At 40.0% G+C, this 27,962-nt stretch overlaps 1 protein-coding gene across 2 annotated transcripts in view; it reads left to right on the top strand.

The window, feature by feature from the left end:
- The window catches only part of SLC39A9 (solute carrier family 39, member 9), a 68,044-nt gene that overhangs the window by 26,132 nt on the left and 13,950 nt on the right, over positions 1-27,962 (top strand). For both annotated transcript variants that reach the window (XM_006884744.1, XM_006884745.1), the window contains exons 2-3: positions 5,509-5,617; positions 19,271-19,471. In XM_006884744.1, coding sequence (XP_006884806.1) covers positions 5,509-5,617; positions 19,271-19,471 — 310 coding nt within the window. The remainder of the gene's footprint in view (positions 1-5,508; positions 5,618-19,270; positions 19,472-27,962) is intronic.

Here is a 27,962-nt window from a genome sequence, read left to right as displayed (position 1 = left end):
ATATATATAAATATGTGTGTGTGTGTGTGTGTGTGTGTGTGTAGCTTGTCTATTCATTTTCTTAATGGATCAGCAAAGATTTTCCATTTTAAAGTTGAATTTTTCCTTTCATGGTGTGTGTTTTTTGGTATGTCTGAACTTGACAGTAAATCTTTACCAACCACAAGGTTACAAGAGATATTTGAATATATTTTCTTGTTAGCATAATACCTATGGACCATGGCCCAAAACACTTCCCTCCCGCTTATGTTTTCTTCTAGAAGCTTTTGAGTTTAGATTTTATGTTTAGATCTGTAATCAATTAAGAATGATTTTCGTGTATGATGTAGGAAACTGCCCAAATAATTCTTGAGGACCACGTGGCACTTAACAACAATAGCATGTGTAATTCATTGGCAGTTCTGATAGCCTAGTGGTATGGAGTTTCACTGCCAACCCAAAGGCAGGCAGTTCACTGCTGCTGTATGGGAGGAAAACAGGCAGTCTTCTCCTAGGCAGTTTATAGCCTCTGAACCTATGGAGGGTCAGCTATGAGTTGATTCCACCTTGACAGCACATAACAACAAAATGTAATTCAGCACTCTCTCTTCTAGCTACATCCCTTTTGTCACTCCTTACCTTCTTTTAAGAAGTTAAGATGCAGAGTCATCATTTCATTTTTCAGTTCCTTGAGTAGAACATAGTCAAAATACTGACGGCAATTTTGTTCCCTAGCAATTTATTCAGTAGTTTGGATTATGGAATTATGAAACTAAAACCTTGAAATGAAATGGTATGCTCATTCCAATTCAATATTATCCTCATTGTTATTTTTCCCTCCATCCTTAGGAGTGAAACTTTGCATTCTTGATGTTAAGTGGGTTTTTTTTAATTTTTTTTTTTATTAAAGTGACTTTTGTGCTCGCTTTGGCAGCACATATACTAAAATTGGAACAATACAGAGAAGATTAGCATGTCCCCTGAGCAAGGATGACACGCAAATTCGTGAAGCATTCCATGTTTTTTTTAAGTGACTTTTATGATTTTTTTTGGATAGAGAGAATGATGAAAAGACTAAACAATTACCATGTCAACTTCTTTACATAAAGTAGTGTTTCTCTGTCGTGTGTTCTTCATGCTCTGACAGTTTATCTCAAATGCATGCTGTGATTAGCAGGGCTTCAGTGTGTTTAGTAACTTGGAAAAGACAAAGAGTCTTAGAATAGGTTGGTGTTAAATATTAAAATAGTAACAGCAGTTGTTTAGTGTCATTTCCCCAAAACACTTAAATCACTTTTTCTTGTCTTCTGTGTCTTAACAAAGCCTGTACAAATAGAATTGTTCTAAAAAATACAAGTTGAGAGTCTGTTATTAACTGATTGGTCATTTAGTCCGTTCTTCCTCCCAAGTCAGCACCCCAGCCGCTGGATGCATTCAGAATACTCTGATTTCTGTGTAGTGAAAAACCGTTCCACATACAGGTAGCACTGGCCCAGCCATTCTGAGGAGCAGGGACTCTCCTGTTGGTGTATGGCAAGATTAGTCGGTACTCACATGTCAGCAGTTGTCAACAATTGCATTTTACTTGGATCCACAATTAACACCCATTTCCTGACAATAGTCAAGAATAAAAAATTGTGTTGCATTGAGAAAATCTAAAGAGAGCTCTGGTGGCCTAGTGGCAAGATGCTGCACTGCAATCCCAGAGGTACGTGGTTCAAATTCACCAGATGCTCTGCTGGAGAAGGAGGGGGCAATCTCCTCCTGTACCAGTCAGATCTGATTTGACGGTACACATAAAAAAATAATACAATTAAAAAAGAGAAAATCTACTGTTAAACTCTCCAAAGTGCTAGGGAGCAAGGAGGTAAGTTTAAAGACTAAGGTGCCCCGTAGTCTATGCATACTTCCTATGCCTATGAGATTTGTCAGTGAATAAGGATGATAGAAGAAGAATTGAAGCCTTTGAATTGTGATGTTGGTGGAGAAAAAAAAATATATTGAATATATATAAAAATACATCAGATATCCTGTGAACTACCAAACAAAGAAACATGTCTATCTTGGAAAGGATGCCACCAGACTGTTTCTTGGAGGCCAAGAATGGTGAAACCTCTTCTCACATACTCTATGCATGTTGTGTGGAGGGGCCAGTCCTTGGACAGAAATGGCATGTTGGGAAAAGTGGAGGGTCAGAGAGAGGCAGACCCTCAACAAGATGGATTGGCACAGTGACTGTAATGGGTTAGAGCATATCAGAGCTTGTGAAGATGTTGTAGGATAGGACAAGGTTCAGATCTGTTGTTCCTAGGGTTGCTATGAATAGTAGTCAACTCACTGGTACCTAACAACAACATTTCAGCTGTAGTAGGTCATTCTTTTTCAGTGGGGGCACAGTGAGATGTGAATACATTCCATCCTCCCAAAGAAAGGAAGAGTACTAGTTCAACCAGCCTTTCAACTAAGAATCTGTTCTTTCCTAAAGGCAGTATTTAGAAACACTATTAGACCTTCAACCTTAAGGGGTGGGGTGGGTGTGTGTGTGTGTGTAGTTATTGTGTGCTGTCAAGTTGGAACTGACCTATAACTGACCCTCTAACAGATTTTCAAAGGCATTAAATCACATGGGAGGATATTGCCCATCCTTCTACCCCAGAGCAGTTGGTATATTCAAACCTTATCCCTCTGAGGTTGCAGTATAGTCAGTCACCAGAGCTCCATATGTATAGATATATCTCAGTAGTGTATCAGAAGGATTACAACTACCTTTATTTTTGTTGACCACATTAATAAAAATTAAAATAGAAAAGTGAAGCATATATTGTTGTTAGGCACCTTCCAGTTGGTTCTAAAGCATGGTGATCCTGGATAAAACAGAATTCATCTCCACTCAGTCCTCTGCCAGTCTCACAATCTCTGCTGTGCTTCAGCCCATTATTGCAGTCACTGTCTGAATCTATCTCATTGAGAATCTCCGCTACTGGTCCTCCCCTTTCCCAGGATAATACCCCTTCTAAGGACAACATGCCTAAACTACATGAGATGAAGTGCTCTAAGGAGCACCCTGGCTGTACTCCTTCCAAGACAGATTTGTTTGTTCTTTTGGCAGTCCATTCAATACCCTTCCCCACTACCACAATTTAAAGGCATCAAGTCTACTTACTGGCACCTAACAACAAAAACAATGTTTTTCAAACTTGTGTACCAAGAAGTTTCACAAGGATATTTTGATAAAGAAAAAATAATTGGGATTAAATTTGACTAAAACCATAGGACATTTTAACAGTATTATCCAATATTAAATATTTAATAATATTTAAAACCATTTTTTGTTTGAATAATATATTTACACTGTAAATAAGTTTATAAAATAAAAAATTCTCCAAAGATAATTCTTAATGTTTTAGTATGCACTAGTCCTACTACTGAACTAGTAGTAAGAATGGCACAGGACCAAGTAGAGTTTAATTCTGTGTACACAGGGTCACTATGCATTAGAACCAATTCCCGGTTCAGCAATTTTATACACAACCTTGCTTGCTGAAAATGAGGAGGACCTGAAGCACTTGCTGCAGAATGTCAAGGACTGAATCCTTCAGTATGGATTGAAGCTCAACATCAAGAAAACAAAGATTCTAACCACTGGGCCCATTGGCAACATCATTATAGATGGTAAAGAGATTGAGATTGTTAACAGCTTCAGTTTGCTGTCTCCACAATCAACACTCGAACCAGCAGCGAGAAAATCAAGAGGTGAATTGTACTGGGAAAGTCTGCTGTCAGGGACTTCTCCAGAGTACTGAAGAGCAACAATGTCAGTCTGGAGACTAAGGTGTGCCTGATCCAGGCCATGGTCTTCACAGTTACATGCTATGCATCAGAAAAGCTGGACAATAACTAGTGATGATAGAAGGATAATTGATGCCTTTTAGCTGTGATGCTGGATAAGAGTATTGAGATACCATGAACTGCTAGGAGAACAAACAAGTTCATCCTGGAGAGGGTGAAACTCAGAAAATCAAGCCACAAGGTATTTTATTATATATAGGACTGTCCATAACTGTGCCCCCTCTATTCTTTATTTGAATATACATGCAGAACACACAAACACAAGCTTTCAAATATCTATATCTATATCTCCTGTCTGTACAAAGTGAAATTGCTACATGGGGATGACTGTGTCTGACCTTTACCAGCTTTACAAAGGGGAACTGTACCCATCAACACGATCAATGGCGCAAAACCAATTCCCATGAAGTCATTCATATCCCCCATTCTCCCATACTTCTTTTTATGCATCTCAGCACCAATTTACTGCTTTACAGGATCCAGAATCTTCTGTGATAGTACACAAACCACATCAAACCATGTTGTTGTTATTGTTATGTGCCGTTGAGTCACTTTTGACTCAAAACAATCCTGTGTACAACAGCCCTAAACCCTGCTCTATCCTTTGCCAATCTTATTGTCCCCATTACTTCAGTGGTGGAATCAACCCATCTCATCAAGGGTCTTCCTCTCCTCCGCTGTCCCTCCACCCTCCAAAGCATGACATCCCGCTCCAAGAACTGATTCTGTCAAACTATGTTAGGGAAGTAAAAAGTTATAATCCAGGTTAGTAGCAGAATAGAGCCAGGATAGCTCCTGAAATGTACTCAAGGCGTTAGGCCAGTGTTACAAAGTTCCCTGCAAATTATGGCCCCAACCTGCAGTTGTCCAATAGACTTGGGCAAAGACTCTTAGCTCCAGTTCCAATGATGTAGCAGGCTCAAGGTCCCATCTTGGTTCTCTATCTCAGGTCAGTTTCTCTGCTTTGTCTACTATGGCTGGTGGTCCTGTAGGCCCTCTTGCTTATTCTTTTCCTGGTGGCGCAGTTTCTTTGCCAGTAACAGGGAGGACTCATCCTGCTGCTACTGGATTGCTCAGTTCAATGGTTAGATTAACCTGTCCCCTTGTGGGTAGGCTAATACACCCCATTCACATATTCTCACCCATCTACATGGCAAGGTCAAGCTAAGGCTAGGAAAGTCATGTTGAAAGATAAACTCCACATATCCATATACTCATGGGCCTTCCTATTGTTATAGAACAATGTAATTTATCATGACTGCATGCTGTGGTATTATGTTTAGTCCATCTCCTTTCTTGGGCATTTTGGTGGTGGTTCAGGTTTGTCCTCAATAAATGTACTGATCATCTTTGCAGATTTTTTCTTACTTAGTATTAACTTTTAGAAGTAAATTGTTGGATCACAGAATTTGCATTTTTGAGGCTTGATCATAATTGCCAAATTATGGTCTCGATAGGTTGTAAGACTTCACATTTTCTGTGATCTGGATAGTGCGTATTTTCCACTACCAATCAGATAAAATTATCTTAATTTGCATTCATTGTTCATGAAGCAGAACATTTTTCATGCTTATTGCCTGTTGTGGGTTTTGATCTCACAAACAAGCAGTTCACAGTTTTAACTGCCAACACTTTTCCCCCATTCAATCATTTCAGCAGTGTCTTCTGTTTTCTTTCCAGGATCGGCTAAAGCTGGTGACTGTTTTGGGTGCTGGTCTTCTCTGTGGAACTGCACTGGCAGTCATCGTGCCTGAAGGAGTACATGCACTTTATGAAGATGTTCTTGAGGGTGAGACAGAAATGACCTTATATTATATATGATACTCACTTGGAGGTTTGGAAGGAGAAGCTTAGTAGCATTTTTTGTGAATATGGTTCATGCTTGCTGTAGAATTCTACATTGGGTTGAGTTTTTTGTTTTGGGTGAGTTTTTTAAAATTTCTGGTTTGCTTACAAAGTTTGTATGCACTGTGTTTCACACTATTCTTCATTCACATTGTGAATGAATCCCATTCATTATGTTTTATAAAAGTAATCACCATTGGATTATGCCCACCATTACTTTTCTCTTTGCAAAGTAGTTACCCTTATTTACAGACTGATATGTATGTTCCCTACTTTTAGACTCATGTTACTATGTGTATGTCTACGTCTCAGTTGGTTTCTCAGTGTGGTTTTCATGTATGTTCATTTTGGATTTGTTTGGATCTCTGAAGAATTTAATTTCTTGTAAAATTGGTCTATTTTTCTCAAATTCCCTTACATTATATTGATCTGGAAATGGCTTCATTTCACTGCCATATCAGAGAGACAGTTTTGCTGGGTGTGGAATTCTTCGTTCACAATTTTTTTTCTTTCAGAGCTTTATATATGTCATCCTATTGCCTTCTTGCCTGCATGATATCTGCTGATCAACAGAACTCAGTCTTACTTGTTGGCTTTTCCCTAGCTTTCAGTATTTTTTCTTTGTTTTTAATTTTTAAAAAATTTTATATGATTTTTCTTTTAGGATCTATCCATTTGGGATTTGCTAACATTCATGAATGTATACTTTCTCATATTTGGGACCTTTTCTTCTGGCCAACCTTTAACAATTTTTTCTGTGCTTTTTTTTTCCTTCTTCTTCATGTTGTGGAGTGCCAGTCACAATGTGTTATTCCTCTTGATATTGTCCCACATGATTCTTATGTTTTCTTCATTTTCCTTCTTTTTTTCTTATTATTCCTCTAACATTGAGGCATTTAATATTGAAGATTTGTTTTCCATCTCAGTAATTCTGTGTTCCATTTCTTAAATTCTCTTTTTTTTGTCCTTCCAACATTGTTTCAGAAAATTTCTGAAGTCTTAATGTTCTAAATTTCAATTTGCTGGGCTTGTGTAGCTTCTGATTTTCCACTTATTTTCTTTTTTGATCTTGTGTTTTCTTTTTTAAGTCTTCTATGTTTAATGTGGGTTTAAAAAATTTTTTTCTCGATCCATTGAAGGTGCTCAACCATCAGTTTTTCTAATCCTTATGATAAAGTTCCAATAGTATTTTCTCCTCTAAGGAATTTTCTGTTTCTGAATTTTAGTCACTTTTCTTATTCCAGTCTGTACTATCCTTTTGAGTGATTTAAAGATACATATTGTTTCTGAGATATTTTGTTGTGTTCGTGGGGTTTTTTGATATGTGATTGAAGCATGCAAGTCTATTGTATCACCTGATAATTTGGTAATTGCTAGTGTTTCACCCTCTGTCTTCCAGTAGATGTGATAAAGGATGGTTGTGTATGTGTGCATTTCTCTGCTGTTTGGGTAGAACAATTGGGGGTAGATTTCGCCTGTATTTGTGGTAGTCTTTTGCGTAGTGGCACTGACCTTGACACTTCCCTGATGAACAAAACTGAAGGAGGTGTGTGTGGCTGGATACTGTTGCTGTCCATTATCAGATGGCATTTTCCTTTTGTCACTAAGACACTTGCGTGTGGATACTGTTGCATTCTGGATTCCCCTGCCAATAAGACTACTTTTCAGAGTGACCAGGCAGAACTTATGGTTCTGTACTCTTTATTTGCGTTTTCATTTAGTTTCCATTGGTCAGTGTTTTAACTACTTCCTTATCGTTTCCTTTCAAACTTAGGGTTCTAGAATTATCGTCTAATCTGTTATCTTTGCCTCATATTGGTTTCGTTGAAGAGAGTCTGGGCTGCTATATGTCTAGTCTGTCATCTAACTCAGTTGAGAATATGTGTTTCTTTTCCTTTCAAGTTGTTGCTACCATTGAGTCAATTTCAACTCATGAAAACCTTATATATAACAGATGAAAAAACCTTGCCAGCCCATGTGCTTTTCTTACAATCTCTACTGTGTCTAAGGCCATTGTTCCAGTTACTATCAATCAATCATTTTATTTTAATTGATCTTATTGAGGGTCTTCCTCTCCTTTACTGACCCTTTACTTTTCCAGATATGTCATTTTCCAAGGACTAGCTCCTCCTGACATACCTAAAATATGTGACAAAAAGTCTCACAGTCTTTCCTTGTAAGGAGAATTCAGGCTGTGTTTCTTCCAACACAAGTTTGTTTCTTGTTTTGGCAATTGTTGTTAGGTGGCATCAAGACAACTACAGTTCATAGTGACTTTGTGAACAACAGATCTGAACCTAATACTGTCCTCTACCACCCTTACAATCTCAGTTATGCTCCAGTTTCAGTCACTATGTCAGTACATCTTGTTGAGAGTCTTCCTCTCTTTTTCTAACTCTCCACCTTTTCCAGGATTATGTCTCTATCCAAGGACTGGTTCCTCCTGAAAAAATGTTCAAAGTAAGTGGGACAGAGTTTCACTGTTCTTGTCTCTAAGGACTGCTCTGGTTGTGTTTCCTTCAAGATAGAAATTTTGTTCATTTGGCAGTCCGTGGGTCATTCACTACTTTTCTTCAACACCACAACTCAAAGGCATCGATTCGTCTTCAGTCTTCCAATTTTCAGATGCATAGGTGGTAGTTGTGGTTGTTATGTGCCATCGAGTCACCTGTGTCCCATAGCGACCCTGTGTTCAGCAGCTCTGAACTCTGCCCTGTCCTGAGCCAGTCTCACTGATTCCAACACACCAACTCCCTTTGCCCTTGTTACTGTATCAATCTATCTCATCTCGGGTCTTCCTCTCCTTCACTGTCCCTCCACTCTTCTCAGCTTGATGTCCTTCTCCAGTGATCAGTCCCTCTTGGCCACATGCCCAAAGTGTGTGAGATGGAGCTTCAAAATTCTAGCCTCCAAGGAAAAACTTGGTTTCACCTTCTCTAAGATAGATCTATTTGTTTTCTTGGTGATCCATAGTATGTTTAAATCCTTTCCCTCTTTTCCTCGCCAATCACCCTTTCATTCTCTGGTTCCCTACGGTCTCTTTTCCCTACGGTCTTCATGCCATAAATTAATTTCTTCAGCAATATTAGCTGCCTTTTAGGAAGCTCTGCTGGTTTAGTTTACAGGGAATTTCTCTGCTAACCCGAAGGAAACCCTCTAGTAATTTGCATCAACTGTTGGTTCTGAGGGGAAAAGATGAGCAGTCTCCTCCTGTGCTGTTTACAGCTTGGGAAACCCACTGCACAATCAGCTGTGAGCCAGTTATGACTCAAGACGTTGAACATCTTTCCGTGAGGCTTGGGCTTCCTTGGGGCAAAGTGGCAATATGAAAGAGGATAGAATAACTGCTGCCCTCTCACCTGCCCAGAACCATCTTCAGATCACTGATGTGCCTTTTCCTTGAAATTGGGTTTTTCTTGAGGTTTTAGCTACCTGTATTGCTGCCATGCAGTTGTTAAACAAGAGTTGCTTTGAAGGCAGAACTGGAAAAGGAAAATGAGAGAAAATTGGAAGAAAAAAGGTACATTCCTTTATACCAACACTCTCAGCAGCCCTCTTTCCTGATTATTTGGCCAGCAGGCAAGATTTCTTTTGATATTTTTATTGTCCTCAAGCCTGTTGCTAGGTGTTGGAGAAGGTGCAGCTGGAGTGCTGTTTGGAAGCAAGGATGATGAAGCTTTGCCTCACGTACTTCGGGCATGTTACTAGGAGGGGCTGTTCCTTGGAGAGGGACATGATGGATGCTTGGAAGGATGGCAGGTCAGCAAAGAAAAGGAAGACCCTTAACCAGGTGAATTGACACAGTGACTACCGTGATGGGCTCTAGTATGTTGGGAAGTGTGAAGATGGCACAGAATAGGACAGGGTTCTGATCCACTGTTCATAGAGTCACTGTGAGTCGTACTCAGCTCGATGGCACCTAACCACAACAACAAACCTCTTGCTACTGTTTAGCTTTCATAGTCCTCAGGCAGTTCTTTTAGCTGAACTGTCTGTTTACTATCCAGGTTCTTCCCTTTTCAAAGTAAGAACTTTGAAGTAAAGGACAAATTTACATGCAGCTGGGGAATTTATTAGGAAAAGAATGTATAGCAACTTGAGTGGGAGGCCTAGAAGGCATGTGAAAACACATGCATGTCTCATCCAACAAAGGAGGAGGAACATTTTTTAAAAGGCTCTGAACCGGGGAAAGGATATATGTTTATTATAGTTGTGTCAGTTGCCATTAAGTCAATTATAACTCAGATTGACCCCATGAACACTCTGGACCTTGCCCTTTCCTATACCATCCTCACACTTTCTCCTATTGTGATAGTCACCATGTCAGTCTATCTTGTTGAGGGGTTCTTCTCTATCACTAGCCTTCTCCCTTTCTCAGCATGAACCTTATCCCCATATTTTAAGGAGAAACCAGACATCCTGCTGGGAAAGGCAGTTTGTTAGAGGGTGAGGTTATCTTTAGAAATGGAGAGATTGTTCAAGTCAATAGATACACACATGGCTGGTCTACAAGATGGCCTCTTTCCCGTTAGTTGTTGAGTCACCACAGGACATGTGCTGTAGGTTTTCTTCTTTCAAGCTGACCTCTGTCTGGTTAGGTGCGTTGTCATCAGGGAGCGTGCCCTTTCAAGATGGCTTCCCTCTAGCAGGTCACATGGGGGTTGCTTCCTCATGACATCAGCAACTAGCAGTAGTTCAGTGGAGTTTTCCTTCCTATTAATTGTAAAAGTCATCTTTGATGCAAGGTCAACTCTGACAGAGCAACCCAATGAACAGAGATCTGAACCTTACCCCATCCTGTGCCATCCTAACACCTCTACTATGCTCAAGCCTATTGCTTCATTGACACAGTGGCTGTAACAGCAGGTTTGAAAGCGCTTAACAGAGTTAAAGGTTGTTAAGAGGGAACACCTGAAGATGCATAGGCATTTGGGGTCTATTTCTGGCCCTTGTGATGCTGAATGCTGGCCTTCCTGATCAAAACTGTCTCCAGAAAAAAGACTTTAATTCAGCATATCATGTAAAGAGACAAAACAGGAAAAGTCTGTGAGTCAGAGCAAAGCTAGTAATAATTCAGTTAAAGTTTCCCTTCCTATTTCATTAAAGTGCAACCAGGGTGCTCCTTCAAGGCAAGAGTAGTGAAACTTAATCTCATATACTTTGAGCTTGTTGTCAGGAGGGCCTAGTCCTTGGAAAAAGACATCATGGTGGAAGATCAGAGAAAGAGAGGAAGACCAACAATGAGAGAGGCATTGACACAGTGGCTCTAAATGACACAGTGATGCAGTGACATGGGCTCAAGCATATCAGAGACAGTGAGGACGGGACAGCATAGGGAAAGGCCCAGATCTGTTGTTGCAAGGGTCGTTGTGAGTCATAATTCAATCAGTGGCATCCAATAACAGCAACAAAATTCCACACTATTATTTGAGGCAACTCTACCATCATGGTAGCTTTAAATGTTGTTGTTATGTGCAGTCAAGTGGCCTGAGACTCATAGTGACCCTACGTACAACAGTCCTAAACCTCGCTTTATCTTGTGCCAGTCTCATTGTCTCCGACACACCTACCCCATTACCCCAGTCACTGAATCAGTCCATCTCATCTTCCTCTCCTACACTGTCCTTCCACCCTCCCAACCATGACGTCCTCTCCAAGAACTGGTCCCTCCCTGTAACATGTCCAATGTATGTCAGGATCCTTGTCTCCAAGGAGCAGCCTGGTCTCACTCTCTCTAAGATGAGCCTGTTTGTTCTCTTAACAGTCCATGCAGTATTCAATACTCTTCTCCAGCACCACAGCTCAAAGGCATCAATGACCCTCTCTAAATTTTTCACATTTCTGAATAGTGATAAACTTAATCACATTACTCATTTATCATTTACCTTTTCACTTTCCTCCTCTTCCTCCATTTGTCCTTCTCTTTACCTCCTTATTGTGTATTTAACATCTTCATATTTCATGGAATTTGCTTACCATATAGTCTATGATATTTACTTCTTTTATGGGTTTTATATTTATTATGATAAACATATATTTCTTTGGAGTCCAATAAACCATCTTCATAAAATGAAGATGGACTTTAAGGGAGCTCTGGTGGCCTAGTGGCATGAAGTTGCATTGCAATTCCAGAAATACGCTGTTCAAATCTACCAGATGCTCTGCTGGAGAAGGAGGGGCAATCTCCTCCTGTACAAGTCTGATCTGATTTGACAGTACACACACAAAAAATAATAATTAAAAAAAATGATGTGACACTTTAATGTTGTTGTTATGTGCTATCTAGTCATTTCTGACTCACAGTGACGCTATGTACAAGAGCTCTAAATACTGTTCTATCCTGTGCCAACCTAACCATCTCAAACACACTCATTCCTACCACTCTAGTCACAGAATCGATCCATCTCATCGAAGGTTTTCCTCTTCTTCGCCGCCCCTCCACTCTGCCAAACATGATGTCCCTATCCAAGGACCAGTTCCTCCTTGCAACATGCCCAAAATATGTCAGACAAAGCTTCATAATCCTTGACTCCAAGGAGCATTCCGGCTTCACCTTCTCCAGGACAAACCTATTTGTTCTCCTAGCAGTCCATGGTATATTCAACACTCTTCTCCAGCACCACAGCTCAAAGGCATCAATTCTCTATCATCCCTATTCACTGTCCAACTCTCTGATGCATAGCACGTAATTGCAAAGACTATAGCCCCAGTCAGGCATACCTTAGTCTCCAGCCTGACGTCGTTGCTCTTCAGTACTCTTGAGAGGTCCCTCACAGCTGACTTTCCCAATGCATTTCATCTCTTGATTTCCTGGATGCTCTTACCAAGAGTGTTGATTGTGGAGCCAAGCAAACTAAAACTGTTAACTATCTCAATCTCTTCACTACCCATACTGATGCTGCTAGTTGGCCCAGTGGTGAGAATCTTTGTTTTCTTGATGTTGAGCTTCAATCCATATAGGAGGCTGCAGTCCTTGACCTTCTGCAGCAAGCACTTCAGGTCCTCCTCAGTTTCAGCAAGCAGCATTGTGTCATCTTCATAACGCAGGTTGTTGATGACTCTTCCACCAATCCTGATGCCACATTCCTCTTTGTACAGCCCAACGTCTCGGATGATCTGTTCTGCATACAAATTGAAAAGGTATGGAGACAGAATACATCCCTGACGGACCCCCTTCTTGATTTTGAACCATGTAGTGTCTCCTTGCTCTGTTTTGACGACTGCCTCTTGGTCCAAGGATAGGTTTCGCATTAGCACAATCAAATGTTCTGGGATTCCCATTCTCTCAGAGTCAGCCACAGCTTGTTGTGATCCACACAGTCAAAAACCTTTGCATAGTCAATGAAGCACAGATAGATATTTTTCTGGTATTCTTTGCTTTCTGCCAAGATCCATCTAACATTAGCTATAATATCCCTAGTACCATAGGCAAGAGCCTATGGTGATGAAGGAGGAAGTTCAAATTGCTCTGAAGGAATTGGCAAAAAACAAGGCTCCAGGAGTGGACGGCATACCAATTGACATATTTCAACAGACAGACACTGCCCTGGGTGTGCTCACTAAGTTGTGTCAAGAAATCTGGAGAACAGCCAGCTTGCCCACTGACTGGAAAAGATTGATATTCGTTCCCATTCCAAAGAAAGGTGTCCCCACAGAGTGCGGAAAGTATTGAACAATATCATTAATATCACATGCAAGCAAAATTCTGCTGAAAATGATCCAAAAACATTTGGAACAACATGTCAACAGAGAACTGCCAGATGTACAGGCTGGATTTAGAAGAGGTCGTGGTACTAGGGATATTATAGCTAATGTTAGATGGATCTTGGCAGAAAGCAGAGAATACCAGAAGTCAGTTTAATGCATATTATTAAATACTAACTGATGTAGAAAGGAACTTTCTTTTTTTAAAAAAAATTTTTTATTTTATTACTTTTGTGTGAGTGTACCGTCAAATCAGGTCTGACTGGTACAGGAGGAGATTGTCCCTCCTTCCACGGCAGAGCATCTGGTAGAAAGGAACTTTCATATGCTCTTTGACAATTATGCCTCTGAAATCTTTGAAATTAGGTGATTATCAGCTTTCATGTGAGAAAACTGTAGAGGTAGAGATTTTATTTTTTTTAAGTCAGAACAGACTCAGAAATCTATTTTAGTTAAACATTATTAATATAAATTGGCCTGCAAGTAAATTTAGCTGAATATAATTTTAAAAAGATTTGCAACATGACATTGAAAGGGACTTCCAAAACTTTCACCTGCATTCAGAGGATTAGAGTTGCTGATGGGAGAAGTATCCTGGCTGATAGCAGACATTCCAGATTGTGCTTTACCAGTGAAGCAAATGCGTGACAAAGGATGCATAATGTTGTTGTTGTTAGGCAAGATCAAAGCAACCGTACTTGCAGTGATCTCCAGAGACTGAAACCAATTGACTAACAGGTTTCAATCTTGCAGGGCTATTGTACACAGGGTCGCCATATGTCTCACGCGACTCAATGGCACATAATAACCTCCACCAAGGAAACTGGTGGAGGTAGGGAGGAATATGTGCAATAATGAATGAATGGAAATCCAAGTGTTTTGTAAACTTTCATTACAATAATAACAAAAATATTTTTTAAAAAAATTTATAACCCTGCGAAACTACAGAACAGTTGTGCTTTCTCCTTCAAAGTCATTGTTGTTGATGTTAAGAAGTAGAGATTTTTAAGACTTGCAAGTTTATACTTCAGTGTTTGTTTACTCTGGAGCAAAAATTTAAAACCATAATGCTTTGGAATACGAAATAGGTGTGTTTATAGGAAGGCAAATCCCAAACTCATGGTGTAAGGCATTTCCAACTCATAGCTACCATCCATGATGATTAATAAATATGAGTTGAAGGGAGCTCTGGTGGCCCAGTGGCAAGAAGTTGCACTGCAATTTCAGAGCTGCGCAGTTCTAATCCACCAGATGCTCTCCTGGAGAAAGAGGGACAATCTCCTCCTGTACCAGTCAGATCTGATTTGATGGCGCGCGCGCACACACACACACACACACACACACATGAGGGACAATCTCCTCCTGTACCACTCAGATCTGTTTTGATGGTGTACACACACACACACACACACACACATACACACACACACATAAATAAATATATATTAAAAATAATAATAAATATCAGTTGATTCACAGCTGTCCTTGAAAGTACTTTTTTACATTGTTGTTTTTAGGTATTATTGAGTCAAGTACAACTCATAGTGACTCTGTGAACAACAGATTTGAACCCTTCCTATTTTCAAATAGAAAATTAATAACAGTACCAATCTACTTAATAAGATAGGTGATCAATTAATTCAGTATTTTAAAATAAAAGCAGGTAGTTCAATAGTAATAAGACATTTTCTTAGTATCATTATACTTGACTCTGAAGACAGTACTAAAAAAGGCAAACATTAGAAAATTATTTTGATAAGCATTGTTGAGATAAAATTTGGTGATGTTGTTAGGTGCCCTTGACAACCACGTCTCAGCAATACTGTGAAGAATAGATTGAAGCCTTGCCTTGTCCTCCACATCCTCACCATCTCTGTCATCCTCAAGCTCATTATTGCATTCACGATGTCATTCCATGTCCTGATGATTTTCCTTTGTTTCTCTGATCCTATACTTTTTCAAGCATGATGGCTTTTTCCAAGGACTGGTGCCTCCTGACAGCACGCCCAAAGTATGTGTGTGTGAGGACGTTTCCTCATCCTTGCCTCTAAAGAGCAGGCTGCTTTTGCTCTAAGATGCTACAATAACAAAGGAGCCCTGATGGTTTACATGTTGGAGTGCTAACTAAAAGTCAACAGTTCAAATCTACCAGTTACTTCACAGGAAAAAGATGAGATGGTCTCTTTCCAGTAAGATTTATACCTTCGAAACTTGATGGAAAGTCATTAGTGAGTCAGGATCAACTTGATGGCAGTAAGCGTGATAGTTTTACCAAGGCAGCCCTAATTGGACTCAGTAGGTCCTTCATACTTGTATGAAATTACTTAATACAGTTATTTAGATAAGAAAACTTTTGAAAGTTTTTCTTTGCAGCAAGTACAGAAGCTAGCACCTGAGGGAAAAAAAAATATTACAAGGAAGGGAAGTTTTCAGGGAGTATTTGTAGGTTAGGTGAAGGACTCATGTTTATTTAGCACTTTTAGTAGGGAACATAGGAGTTATCTTAGAAAAGGAAATATGATGCAGATCAGGAGACGTGCACAGCTGGTCTTTAAATGGAGTTTATCTGGTGAGGTGCTTTGTCATTGTCGACATGCCCTGTAGGTCTCTTCTTCCTCTGGAAAGTGACCGTTTTTTGCTTCTGCATGTGCTTGGCACCTGAAATATCTTTCAGGTAAATTAAAATGGGTGTTGTTAACCAAGTGAAAGATTGTTAGGAAAGAGCACTTGGAGCTGTATTCACTGAATTCCAGGTTACTTACGTAGAGGGTGAGCCTGAGCCTTTGATAAACAAGTATCACCTCTTTGATTCTGTCTTAGGAGGAAAATTATTTTCTAGAAAAGAAAGGTAGTTTTACTCAGCATATCACGTACAAAGAAGAAAATGAGAAACAGGAAGTTTATGATCAGAGCAAATGTAGCAGTATCCAGTTAAGGTTTTTCTTTCCTGCTGTTGTTGTTGTGTGGAGAAAATTGCTCATTATTCTCCCGCGGAGCAGCTGATGGGTTTGAACTGTGTGCCTTTAGGATTGCAGCGAAACCTCATACACTAGGCCACCAGAGCTCCCTTTTGTTGTTATTGGTTGTTGGGTTTGTGGGTTTTTATAAATCGTCTTTGATAACAGGGGCAGAAGGTTTTATAAGGGCATGGAATTTTTATATATCGATAAAACAAAAAGTTGTTCTGTATCATCTAGCTGGAACCAATTCATAGTTGACTCTCCAGCGGGTTTTCAGAGGCAATAAATTGGCATGAGAGGTGACTGCCCACCTTTCTCCTACAGAGTGACTGGTGGATTCGAACCATTCTTTACCACTAACCCATCAGTGCTCCCTAAAACAAAAATTAGTCTCTGAGATTCTTCCTAGCAGGAGGTAGGGTGGAAGTGTTGTTTATATATTAATGTTAATGGCCTTATTCTAAAGGAGCCTGGTTTCTTTCAGATGCTAATGTGTAGTGGGGAATGTTGAAACTTACTGAAGTAGCTGCTTGGGCAGTTTGAAAGGCAGAGGAAAGTCTGAGATTGTAAGACTGTGTCTGGACAGATCCTCTTCAACAATTCATATGCACTGTGTTCTGAATTTTAAAGAACCTAGCAAACTACAGAACAATCTCACTAATTTCACATGCAAGCAAGATTTTACTGAAGATGATCCAAAAACAACTGGAACAGCACATCAACAGAGAACTACCAGAAGTCCAGGCTGGGTTTAGAAGGGGTCGTGGTACTAGGGATATTGTAGCTGATGTTAGATGGATCTTAGCTGAAAGAGAATACTAGAGGAATGTCTATGTTTCATTGACTATGCAAAGGCATTTGACTGTGTAGATCATAACAAACTATGGCTGACTCTGAGAAGAATGGAACTCCCAGAACACTTGATCGTTCTAATGCGAAACTTATACTTGGACCAGGAGGCAGTCGTCAGAACAGAGCAAGGGAACACTGCATGGTTCAAAATTGGGAAGGGCGTACGCCAGGGATGCATCCTATCTCCATGCCTTTTCAACCTATATGCAGAACAGATTATCCGGGAGGCTGTGCTCTATGAGGAGAAATGTGGGGTCAGGATTGGTGGACGATTTATCAACAATCTGCATTATGCGGATGACACAACCCTGCTTGCTGAAACTGAGGAGGACCTGAAGCGCCTGCTGCAGAGTGGCAAGGACTGCAGCCTACAATATGGATTGAGGCTCAATGTCAAGAAGACAAAGATTCTCACCACTGGACCAATTGGCAGCATCAGGATGGGTGGTGAAGAGACTGAGATTGTACACAGCTTTAGTTTGCTTGGCTCCATAGTCAGCAGTCTTGGCACCCAGCAGCCAGGAAATTAAAAGGCGCATTGCCATGGTAAAGTGTGCTGTTAGGGACCTCTCCAAAGTACTGAAGAGCAATGGTGTCTCTCTGGAGACTAAGGTGCGTCTGATACAGGCCATGGTCTTCACAATCACTTGTTATGCATCAGAGAGTTGGACTGACCAAGGAGCATAGAAGGAGAATTGATGCCTTTGAGCTGTGGTGCTGGAGAAGAGTATTGAGAATACCATGGACTGCTAGGAAAACAAAAAGATTTGTCCTGGAAAGGGTTAAACCGGGTGGCTCCTTGGAGGCAAGGATTCTGAGGCTCCGTCTAACATACTTTGGACATGTTGTGAGGAGAGACCGGTCCTTAGAGAGGGACATAATGCTTGGGAGGGTGGAGGGACAGCGCAGGAGAGGAAGGCCCTCTGTGAGGTGGATTGATTCAGTGACTGGGATAATTGGGATGGGAGTGTCGGAGACAGTGCGATTGGCACAGGACAGAGCAGAGTTTAGGGCTGTTGTACATAGGGTCGCTATGAGTCGCAAGCGACTCGACAGCACATAACAACAACAACAGCCTATTTCAGTTGTTGTGTTGGTGTTGTGTACTGTTGAGTGTGAACCAACCCATAGCTGACCCTTCATTGGGTTTTCAGAGGCAGTTAATTGCACATGAGATGGCCCTTCTTTCTCCTTTGGAGCAGCTGTGTATTTGAACCACACTTTCGTAATTGACAGGCAGCGACTTTGACCTTTAATGGTTTGCTTTGGTTGTTTATCTTTTTGTTGTGAAGTTGTAGGAGTTAAAATACTTTAAATACTTGATATTCTTAGAGATTCTTGCTGTCTTTAGGGAGTCCTGGTGGGGTAGTGATTAAAGAATTTTGACAAATAATCAAAAGGTTGAAGATTTGAACCCACCAGCTGCTTTGCAGGGAATCTTCTGCAAAAATATTACAGCCTCGGAAAATCTTACAGGCGGATCCTCCAGGGTCACTACAAGTCAGAATAAACTTGGTAGTGGACTTAGGCTTTCTCTGATATTTTTATAGCTAAACATTTTATGTTCAGTTTGTTCATTTTTCAATTTTTTGTATCAAATTAAGTATAAAACTAGATTAATTTATTTATTTTCATGATTATTGCTTCCTTTTTAGGATACAGAGAACCGAAAAATAGAAAACAAGTTTCGCAAGTATGTGGAGAAATTGAAAGTCTCATTCATTACTGGACAGATTACTTTTCTGTTTTCATGAGTAATAAAACTGTAGTTTCCAATAAGAAACTTTATTCTGAAAATGAGGTTTCTTGGGAATGTAACTGCTTTCTTATTTGGTGATTTTCACTCTTACTTCCTAGGATTGCAGGTAGAAGGTGTGTATGTCAAATGCCTAAAGGACTTGGAAATTTTTTTCATTCTGAATGTTTATGAAGAAATTAAGGATTGACTGGAATACAGTATAGGAAGTGGATGTCTTTGTAGTTAACTAGAGCTGGAAATTTTTTTTTTAAAAAGTGGTTTTTATGTAAAAATGTTTTAAGAGGAAAAATATGTTTTCTCTTTATACTTTATTCTGCTCTAGGAAAACTTCACCAAGCAAGCGAGACCCAGAATGTGATTGCATCAGACAAAGCCGCAGAAGTGCCAGTTGTTCACGAACATGAACATAGCCCTGACCACCATACACAGCTGCATGCCTATATTGGCGTTTCCCTTGTGCTGGGCTTCGTTTTCATGTTGCTGGTAGACCAGATCGGCAGCTCCCATGTGCATCCTGCTGACGGTGAGTGGCCCCAAGACTGTGGACAGTGCATCAGTCTGCAGTGTAGAAAGTCACAAATGATCAAATCGGTTCTTTATCAGTAACCTTATTTTAATATAGTAACCAAAAATATGATGTAGTTATGTGTCATAACAAAAAAAAAACCCCAACCCAAAACTCATTGCCATTGATTTGGAATCAACTTACAGCTGACATAGTCTCCAGCAGGTTTTTGGAGCCTGTAAACCGCCTGGGAAAGGATCACCCAGCTTGCCCCTGTGGAGCTGCTGGTGGACTTGAACCACCGGGGCGTTCTGCCTTTTGGTTAGCAGTACAGCTCGGTACTGACGAGGCCACCTGAGCTCCTGTAGTTATGTACACCTTTTCGCAGTCTGTGTAGGAGCCCGGGTTGTGTAATATGTCAGGTGACAAGCTGCTAATCAGAAACTAGCAATTCAGATCCACCAGCTGAAATCTGGATAATGTGCTTCCATAAAAATTTATGACCTCAGAATCTAATGGAAGGTAGCTATTAGAGTTGATATAGTAGTGGCACTGTTGTTGTTATGTGCTATGAATTGGATCCCACACTTAGTTGACTCTCCCCGTGGGTTTTCTGAGGCAGTAAATTCAAGAAAGTAGATTTCCCATCTTTTTCCCCTGGAGCAGCTGGTGGATTCAAACTCTTAAGTCTTTGGGTTGGCAGCTCAACTCCTTACCACTAAACCACCAGAACTGGTGTGTGTTGTTAGGTGCTGTTGAGTCACCTACAGTTCAGATAGATCCTATGAACCAAGGAACCGTTCCCTGTCCTGTGCCTATTTTCATTCTCTCTAAAATATTTGAGCCCCTATACTTGAGTCACTGTGCATCTTGTTGAGGGTCCTCCTCTCTTTTGCTGACTTTCCACCTTTTCCGTAATGATATTCTTTTCTAAGGACTGGCTCCTAACATGCCCAGGGTGTGTGAGATGAAGCTTCACTAGCCTTGCCTCTAGGAAGCTCCCTGGTTGCACTCTCTGTAAGACACACTGGTTTGCTCTTTTGGCAGTCCATGGGTTACTCAGAACTGTAACAGTTCAAGTCAGAGGCATCGATTCTTCTGTCATCCTTTCAGGTACATAACAAGTCCAACTTTCAGGTGCATAACAAGTAACTGAAAAGACCATAGCTTGAATCAGATGTACTTTACTCTTTTTTTTTTTTCAGATGTATTTTAATCTTAAACTAACATCACAGCTCCTTAACACCTCGGAGAATGGCAGTCAATGAGTACTAAATAATATGAACACATTTCAATCATAAGTAAAGGTTAAATTTTATGTTTTAAGACATCAATTTGACAGATATTGTTGGTTAGCTTAAGGACACTAAACTATGGAGTAGTCTTTAATAAATAGTACCAGGCTTGACATCTAGTTGATTTTTAACTCTCTGCCCCTTAGTGGCTACTAGAGTGGAGAATTCTGATACACAGATATTTTCTTACAAATGCACTTAAACAGATTCATAGGTTGTTTTTCTACGGAAAGATAAGCTGCTTTTATGGACAATTATTATTCTCCAAGACTTTGGGCTATTATTACTCTCTAAGACTTTTAATACTTCAGTCTTGCTAATTTTTTTCTTAAGATCAATACATGTCTCTTGGACTGGATCAGCATCTACTATTGGCATATATTGGGAGGAGGAGAGATTCCAATTCACTTTTGAATTGGACACCATGACAGAAATTAATTTGAAAGGATTATAAATCTTTTCAAGTATTTATAGAAACCTCTTTTCAAGGATTTGGGGAGGGAATGTTGCTGATGGAAAACACTAGAAAGCAGTATAAGCATCTTGCTCCCCAGTGTGAGATGAGGTGAGCTTTGCTGTTCAATGACTGAATGATTGTGAGGTGCAGAGTTGCCTGATAGCTGCCCAGCTTGATTGCATATAGTATCCATAGACATTGAGTTGAACAGAAGATTTCAAAAGGCAGCGGGATGACAAAGTAAAATTGAAATGTGCAAGGAGTTGGAGTCAGAAATTCAAAAGGGCCGAACTCACTCAGCATTTCTTAAGCTCAAGGAACTGAAGAACAAATTCAAACCTTGAGTTGCTATAATCAAGGATGCTTTAGGCAGAATATTAAATGATCCAGGAAGTATTAAAAGAAGATGGCAAGAATATACTGAGTCACTGTATCGAAAGGAATTGGCAGACACAGAAGAATTTCATGAAACATATGAGCAAGAGCCTATGGTGATGAAGGAAGAAGTTCAAGCTGTTTTGAAGGAAATGACAAAAAATAAGGCCCCAAGAATAGATAGTATACCAATTGACATATTTCCGCTAACAAATGCTGCCCTGGACGTGCTCACGGAGTTGTGCCAAGAAATCTGGAGAACAACCACTTGGCCAGCTGACTGGAAGAGATCTATATTTGTTCCCATCCCAAAGAAGGGTGACCCAACAGAGTGTAGAAACTAGAGAATAATATCATTGATTTCACATGCAAGCAAGATTCTACTGAGGATTATCTAAAAATGACTGGAACAGCACATCAGCAGAGAACTGCTAGAAGTCCAGGCTGGGTTCAGAAGGAGTCGTAGTACTAGGGATATTGTAGCTAATGTTAGATGGATATTGGCTGAAAGCAAGGAATACCAGAGGAATGTCTATCTGTGTTTCATTGATTATGCAAAGGCATTTGACTGTGTGGATCATAACAAACTGTGGCTGACTCTGAGAAGAATGGGAATCCCAGAACACTTGATCATGCTAATGAGAAACCTGTACTTGGGCCAAAAGGCAGTCGTCAGAACAGAGCAAGAAAACACTGCATGGTTCAAAATTGGGAAGGGCGTTTGCCAGCGATGTGTCCTGTCTCTATACCTTTTCAACCTGTATACAGAACAGATTATCCGGGAGGCTGGGCTCTATGAGGAGAAGTGTGGTGTCAGGATTGGTGGAAGATTCATCAACAGTCTGCGTTATGCAGATGACACAACCCTGCTTGCTGAAATGGAGGAGGACCTGAAGTGCTTGCTGCAGAGGGTCAAGGACTGCAGCCTCCAATATGGACTGAGGTTCAATGTCAAGAAGACAAAGATTCTCACCACTGAACCAATTGGCAGCATAAGAATGGATGGTGAAGAGATTGAGATTGTTCACAGCTTTAGTTTGCTTGGCTCCACAGCCAACACTCTTGGCACCAGTAGCCAGGAAATGAAAATACGTATTGCGATGGAAAAGTCTACTGTTAGGGACCTCTCCAGAATATTGAAGAGCAGTGGTATCTCTCTGGAGACGAAGGTGCATCTGATACAGGCCATGGTCTTTGCAATCACTTGTTATGCATCAGAGAGTTGGACAGTGACTAAGGAGGATAGAAGGAGAATTGATGCCTTTGAGCTGTGGTGTTGGAGAAGAGTATTGAGGGTACCATGGACTGCTAGGAAAACAAACAGATTTATCCTGGAAAGGGTTAAACTGGGTGGCTCCCTCGAGGCAAGGATTCTGAGACTCCATCTAACATACTTAGGACATGTTGTAAGGAGGGCTTGGTCCTTGGAGAGGGACATCAAGCTTGGTAAGGTGGAGGGACAGCGCAGGAGGGGAAGGCCCTCTATGAGGTGGATTGATTCAGTGACTGGGGTAATCAGGATGGGTGTGTCAGAGACAGTGCGATTGGCACAGGACAGAGCAGAGTTTAGGGCAGTTGTACATAGGGTCGCTATGAGTCGCAAGCGACTCAATGGCACATAACAGCAACATCCATAGACAGGGAAATTGCAGTCATGAGGTAGTTTGAATAACTCTTTCATTTGAAGGATTGAGAAATTTAATATTTTAAGATACTTTTGACAGCTGTGAAATAGTATGAAGTTCTATTTTTCTTAGTGATAAATAAGTTTGAGATTATGCTGATACTTCTTACATACAAAAAGCAGGTAGAACAGTACATTGACAGAACTGCCAGAAATTTAAGCTGGATTTAGGAGAAGGCATGACACCATCAATATCTTTGCTGATGTTAGAAGGATCTTAGCTAAAAGCAGAAACTACCAGAAAGATGTCTATCTGTCTTGACTAGGCAGTCTTTGTACTGTGTGAATTATGACAAATTATGGCTAACATTCAAAGAGTGGGAATCATGGACCACTTAATTATGTTCATCCAAAACCTATACTTAGACAAGAAGCAGTTGTCAGAACAGGGCATGGGAACACTGCATGGTTTAAAATCAGGAAAGGTGTGCATCAGGACTATATCCTTTCTCCATACCTATTCATTCTGTATGTTGAATAAATCATCTGAAAAGATGGACTTTATAATGAAGAAAGAGGCATCAGAATTGGAGGAAAACTCATCAACAATCTGTGTTATGCAGATGACCCACCTTGCTTGCTGAAATTGAAGAGAATTTAAGATTCTTGCTATTGAAGATCAAATACTACAGCCTTTAATATGAATTACATCCCAACATAAAAAAGATGAAAATCCTCACCATTGGGTCAGTAGGCAACATCGTGATAGCTGGAGGAAAGACTGAAGTTGTAAACTGTTTCGTCTTACTTGGTTGGGTCCATAGTCAATACCATGGGTAGGTGCCAGCAGCCAGGAAATCAAAAGATGTGCTGCACTGGGGAAATCTGTGACAAGGACCTACCTCCCCAAAGTGCTGGAGAGTAATGATTCCAGCTTAAGGACTAAGGTGCACCTGATCCAAGCCATGGTCTTTTAATTACTTGCTATGCATTTGAAAGTGGACAATGAATAAGGATGAGAGAAGCATCAATGCCTTAGAGTTGTAGTGTTAGAGAAGAACACTGACTTTTTGGACAGCCAAAAGAACCAGCAGATATATTTTGGACAAAGTGTGGCTAGGCTGTTCCTTGGAGGCAAGGAAGGTTAAGCTTTGTTTCACATACTTTGGAAATGTTGTTAGGAACAGCCAGTCGTAGGAAAAGAATGTCATACTTGGAAAGGTGCAGAGTCAGCATGAGAGAAGAAGATCCTCAACAAGACATATTGACAGTGACAGTAACAAGGGGCTCAAGTATTTTAGAGGTGGTGAGGATGGTGCAGGATAGAGCAGGGTTCAAATCCATTGTTTGTGGGTCTGTGCGTTGTAGTTTATTTGCCGGCACCTAACAACCACAACTTATATAAGGAACTCTGGTGGCACAATGCTTAAGTACTAGGATGCTTACCAAAAGGAATTGAAACTACCAGTGCCTCCTTGGAAGGAAAGACCTCCTGTGAATGTGATTTCTTGCCAGTTCAACCTAAGGAAACCCGGTGGTTTAGGTCTACTCTATAACCTGGGGTTACTGTGAGTAGGAATCACCATTTTAAAAATACCACCTAACCCCACTGCAGAGTGAGCAAAAGAAAGCCGATGGATTCTGCAAGGGGAGGAAACAGTGGAAAAAAGAAATAAGAGTACTTGATGAGTTTCCCGCTTCTACAACTTTTAGTAATCGGTGTCCTGTCAAAAAAACTGTAACTCTTACAGAAAGTTCCATCTTTCTAGAATGAAGATCCAGAGGACAGAGTTCAGGACAACTACTGCCATTGAAAATTGAGGGGGAAGAATCCTAGAAAGAACCAGAGAAAGGCAGTCCAAAATTACGTGTATGACTCTGCCCAAGGATTTGGCTAAACCATGCTTATGCGGACCAACTGAAAGAACTGAACTGAGATTTTGAGAAACTGCCCAGCTTGCCGGTTGAGCCAAACCAGTTACTTAAGACAAACAAAACTCAATGCTCTTTGGAGAAATATATAGAACACAGAGTATTCATAACATTATTTATGTCCAGGATATAATTAAAATCAACATCAGTTAGTGGGAGATATCTATGATACACCTCTGAATGTGATGCCCTGAGAGCTATCTTCATGGTAGTGTTTGGGCCACAATACATAATCTAAGAAAACATTAGCTAAATCCTAATTTTTCTAATTTTAACAGACAATCTAATAAAAGACTAAAAATGATGAGAAAGAGATGTAGTCTTCAAAAATGCTCATGCTATAAAAGAAAAACTCTTAAAAATGTGAACTTGTTCCTATCAAGTTGAAACTCACTCAGTTGAGTTTTCATTGAGTTTCCTAGGCTGTAAATCATGTGGGAAGATATTGCCCTTCTTTCTACCTTGGAGCTGATGGGAGGTTCAGACCCCCAGAGAGGTGCGGATTGACCTCATGAGTATCCATAAAAGACAAAGGCAGAGGAATTAGTCCAGGTGAAAGACGTATAGATAAGTGCAGTGTGATCCTTAGACTTGATACAGCCTTGTTATTGTTTGTTATATGCCATTGAATCAATTACATAGTATAATTTTCAGGAGGGTCTTCTAGGCTGTAAGCCTTACAGGAGCAAATCTAAAAGTCTTGTATCTGTCATAATGCCTAATTAGATATTCCTTTTGAACAATTAATCCTCTCATCTGTTCTACTTCAGTGTTCTATCCACTCTTTTCCCATTCTCTCTCCAAATCCCCTCCCCATCTGTCCTATTTTATAACAGTCAATTTTATGCACTATTTATCCTTTTGTGACTGAGATATTTCACTCAGTATAATGTCATCCACGCTCCCCCATGTTGTGTAATGTTTTATGAGTTCATTTTTTTCCCAGTGCTTTGTAATATTACATTGTGTGGACATACAAAAAAAAAAGTCTTGTATCTGCAAAGCTTCTGGTAGGTTTGAAATACCAACTTTTAGGTTAACATCCACTTAATTATCTTGTCACTAGAACTTGATTCTTGTCCTAAAGAGGGAAAATGCTCTTAAGAACATTCTTGGGCAATTGACAAAACTAAAACGTGCAAGATAAATTAGAAAAGAAGTATCAGTGTTAAATTTACTGAATTGACAACTGTATTATGACTAAGAGAATAGTCTTTTTCTTAAGAAATACACACAAAAGTGTCTAGAGATAAAGGACTGGGATATATGCAGCTTACTCTCAAGATGGTTTAGGAAAAAAGTGCCTAAGTGTGTGTGCGCACACTCAGACTACTTCTGCATCTTTTCTGAAAATTTCAGGCTGTTCCCCCCAAAAAATATTTTAAAAACACATGTGAGATTAAATTAAACAAAAAGTATCCTAAAAAAAAATCCTTAGTCTAGAAAGCTTTAAAATTATATTGAATTTATTATTTCTTTACTTTTTCCTCCACAGATTTTTTTCACCTTTAAATAGCAGTGTTGTATCTTGGGAAATTTATTTAGGTGAAAATGCCTTTATTTTGTGCTTTATTTTAAATAGCAAAAGAAAGCTCCTTCTCTTGAATGATCTGACTCCACTGCTTTACATCATTGCATACAGTGACCTGTCTTACATTTTTCTTGTAATAATTCTTACCAGTTTCAATTTAAAATGTATTTATAGACCCATTAGTGTGCTCTCCGATCCTATACAAAGAATTAAATGCACATGTGTTCCTTTACCCTTCCTACTGTTTCATCTCTGAAGTAAGTTTTTGTTGGCTTTCATAGGTTTAATGGCCTGGTTTTGCCCATTCTTTGTAGAGTTTCAGGTACTATTAAATATAAGTAAAAGTCGATTTTTGTTTTGTTTTATGCTATTTAAAATGAAGTCTTTTCCTTTAGATTTGTAAAGACTGTTTTAAATGTAAAACCTCTTAATTTTTATTTTAGAGTGCAATCTAAATGAAAGAGAAAGATCCTCAAGCAGATGAATTGACACAGTGACTGTATGAGTATAGCAGAGATGGTGCGGATGGCACAGCATAAGACCCATTATTCGTAGATCAGCATGAGTCCTGGTTGACTTCACAGCATTTAACAGCAGTCTATAAATAGGCCATATATCTGTTTAAATGCCAAATCAAGCATGTCACATAATGTAATCCGACCATTCTTCACAATCTGGGGTGATACTGGGAAATATTTTTTGTTTTAGAACAATTTGGGTCTTTAGTTTTCCCTCCTTAGAGTGTTTTAATGTTGTTGAGGAAGATAAAAATTGATCAATGAAAAAAGAACATGTTACCACTGCTAGCCACTTTCTTCCACATGCTAGACTTCTTAAGACCAAAGCCTCTGAGACAGCAGATAACAAATGCTGGCGAGGTTGTGGAGAGATAGGAACTCTTATTCACTGCTGGTGGGAATGTAAAATGGTACAACCACTGTGAAAGGTGGTCTGGCACTTTGTCAAAAAGTTGGAAATAGAAGTACCATTTGACCCAGAGATTCCACTACTGGAAATTTGTTGTTGTTATGTGCCGTGGAGTCATTTGCGACTCATAGCGATCCTACATACAACAGCCCTAAACCCTGCTCTGTCCTGTGCCAATTGCACTGCCTCTGACACACCCATCCAGATTACCCCAGTCACTGAATCAATCCACCTCATAGAGGGTCTTCCCCTCCTGCGCTGTCCCTCCACCTTCCCAAGCATGATGTCCCTCTCCAAGGACCTGTCTCTCCTTACAACATGTCCAGAGTATGTCAGACGAAGCCCCAGAATCCTTGCTTCCAAGGAGT

The sequence above is a fragment of the Elephantulus edwardii genome, unplaced genomic scaffold (assembly GCF_000299155.1).
Source record: "Elephantulus edwardii isolate Elephantulus edwardi_28Jun2011 unplaced genomic scaffold, EleEdw1.0 scaffold00037, whole genome shotgun sequence".
Taxonomy (NCBI): domain Eukaryota; kingdom Metazoa; phylum Chordata; class Mammalia; order Macroscelidea; family Macroscelididae; genus Elephantulus; species Elephantulus edwardii.
Note: the sequence above shows the minus strand (reverse complement) of the source record. Positions and strands in the feature narration are given on the sequence as shown.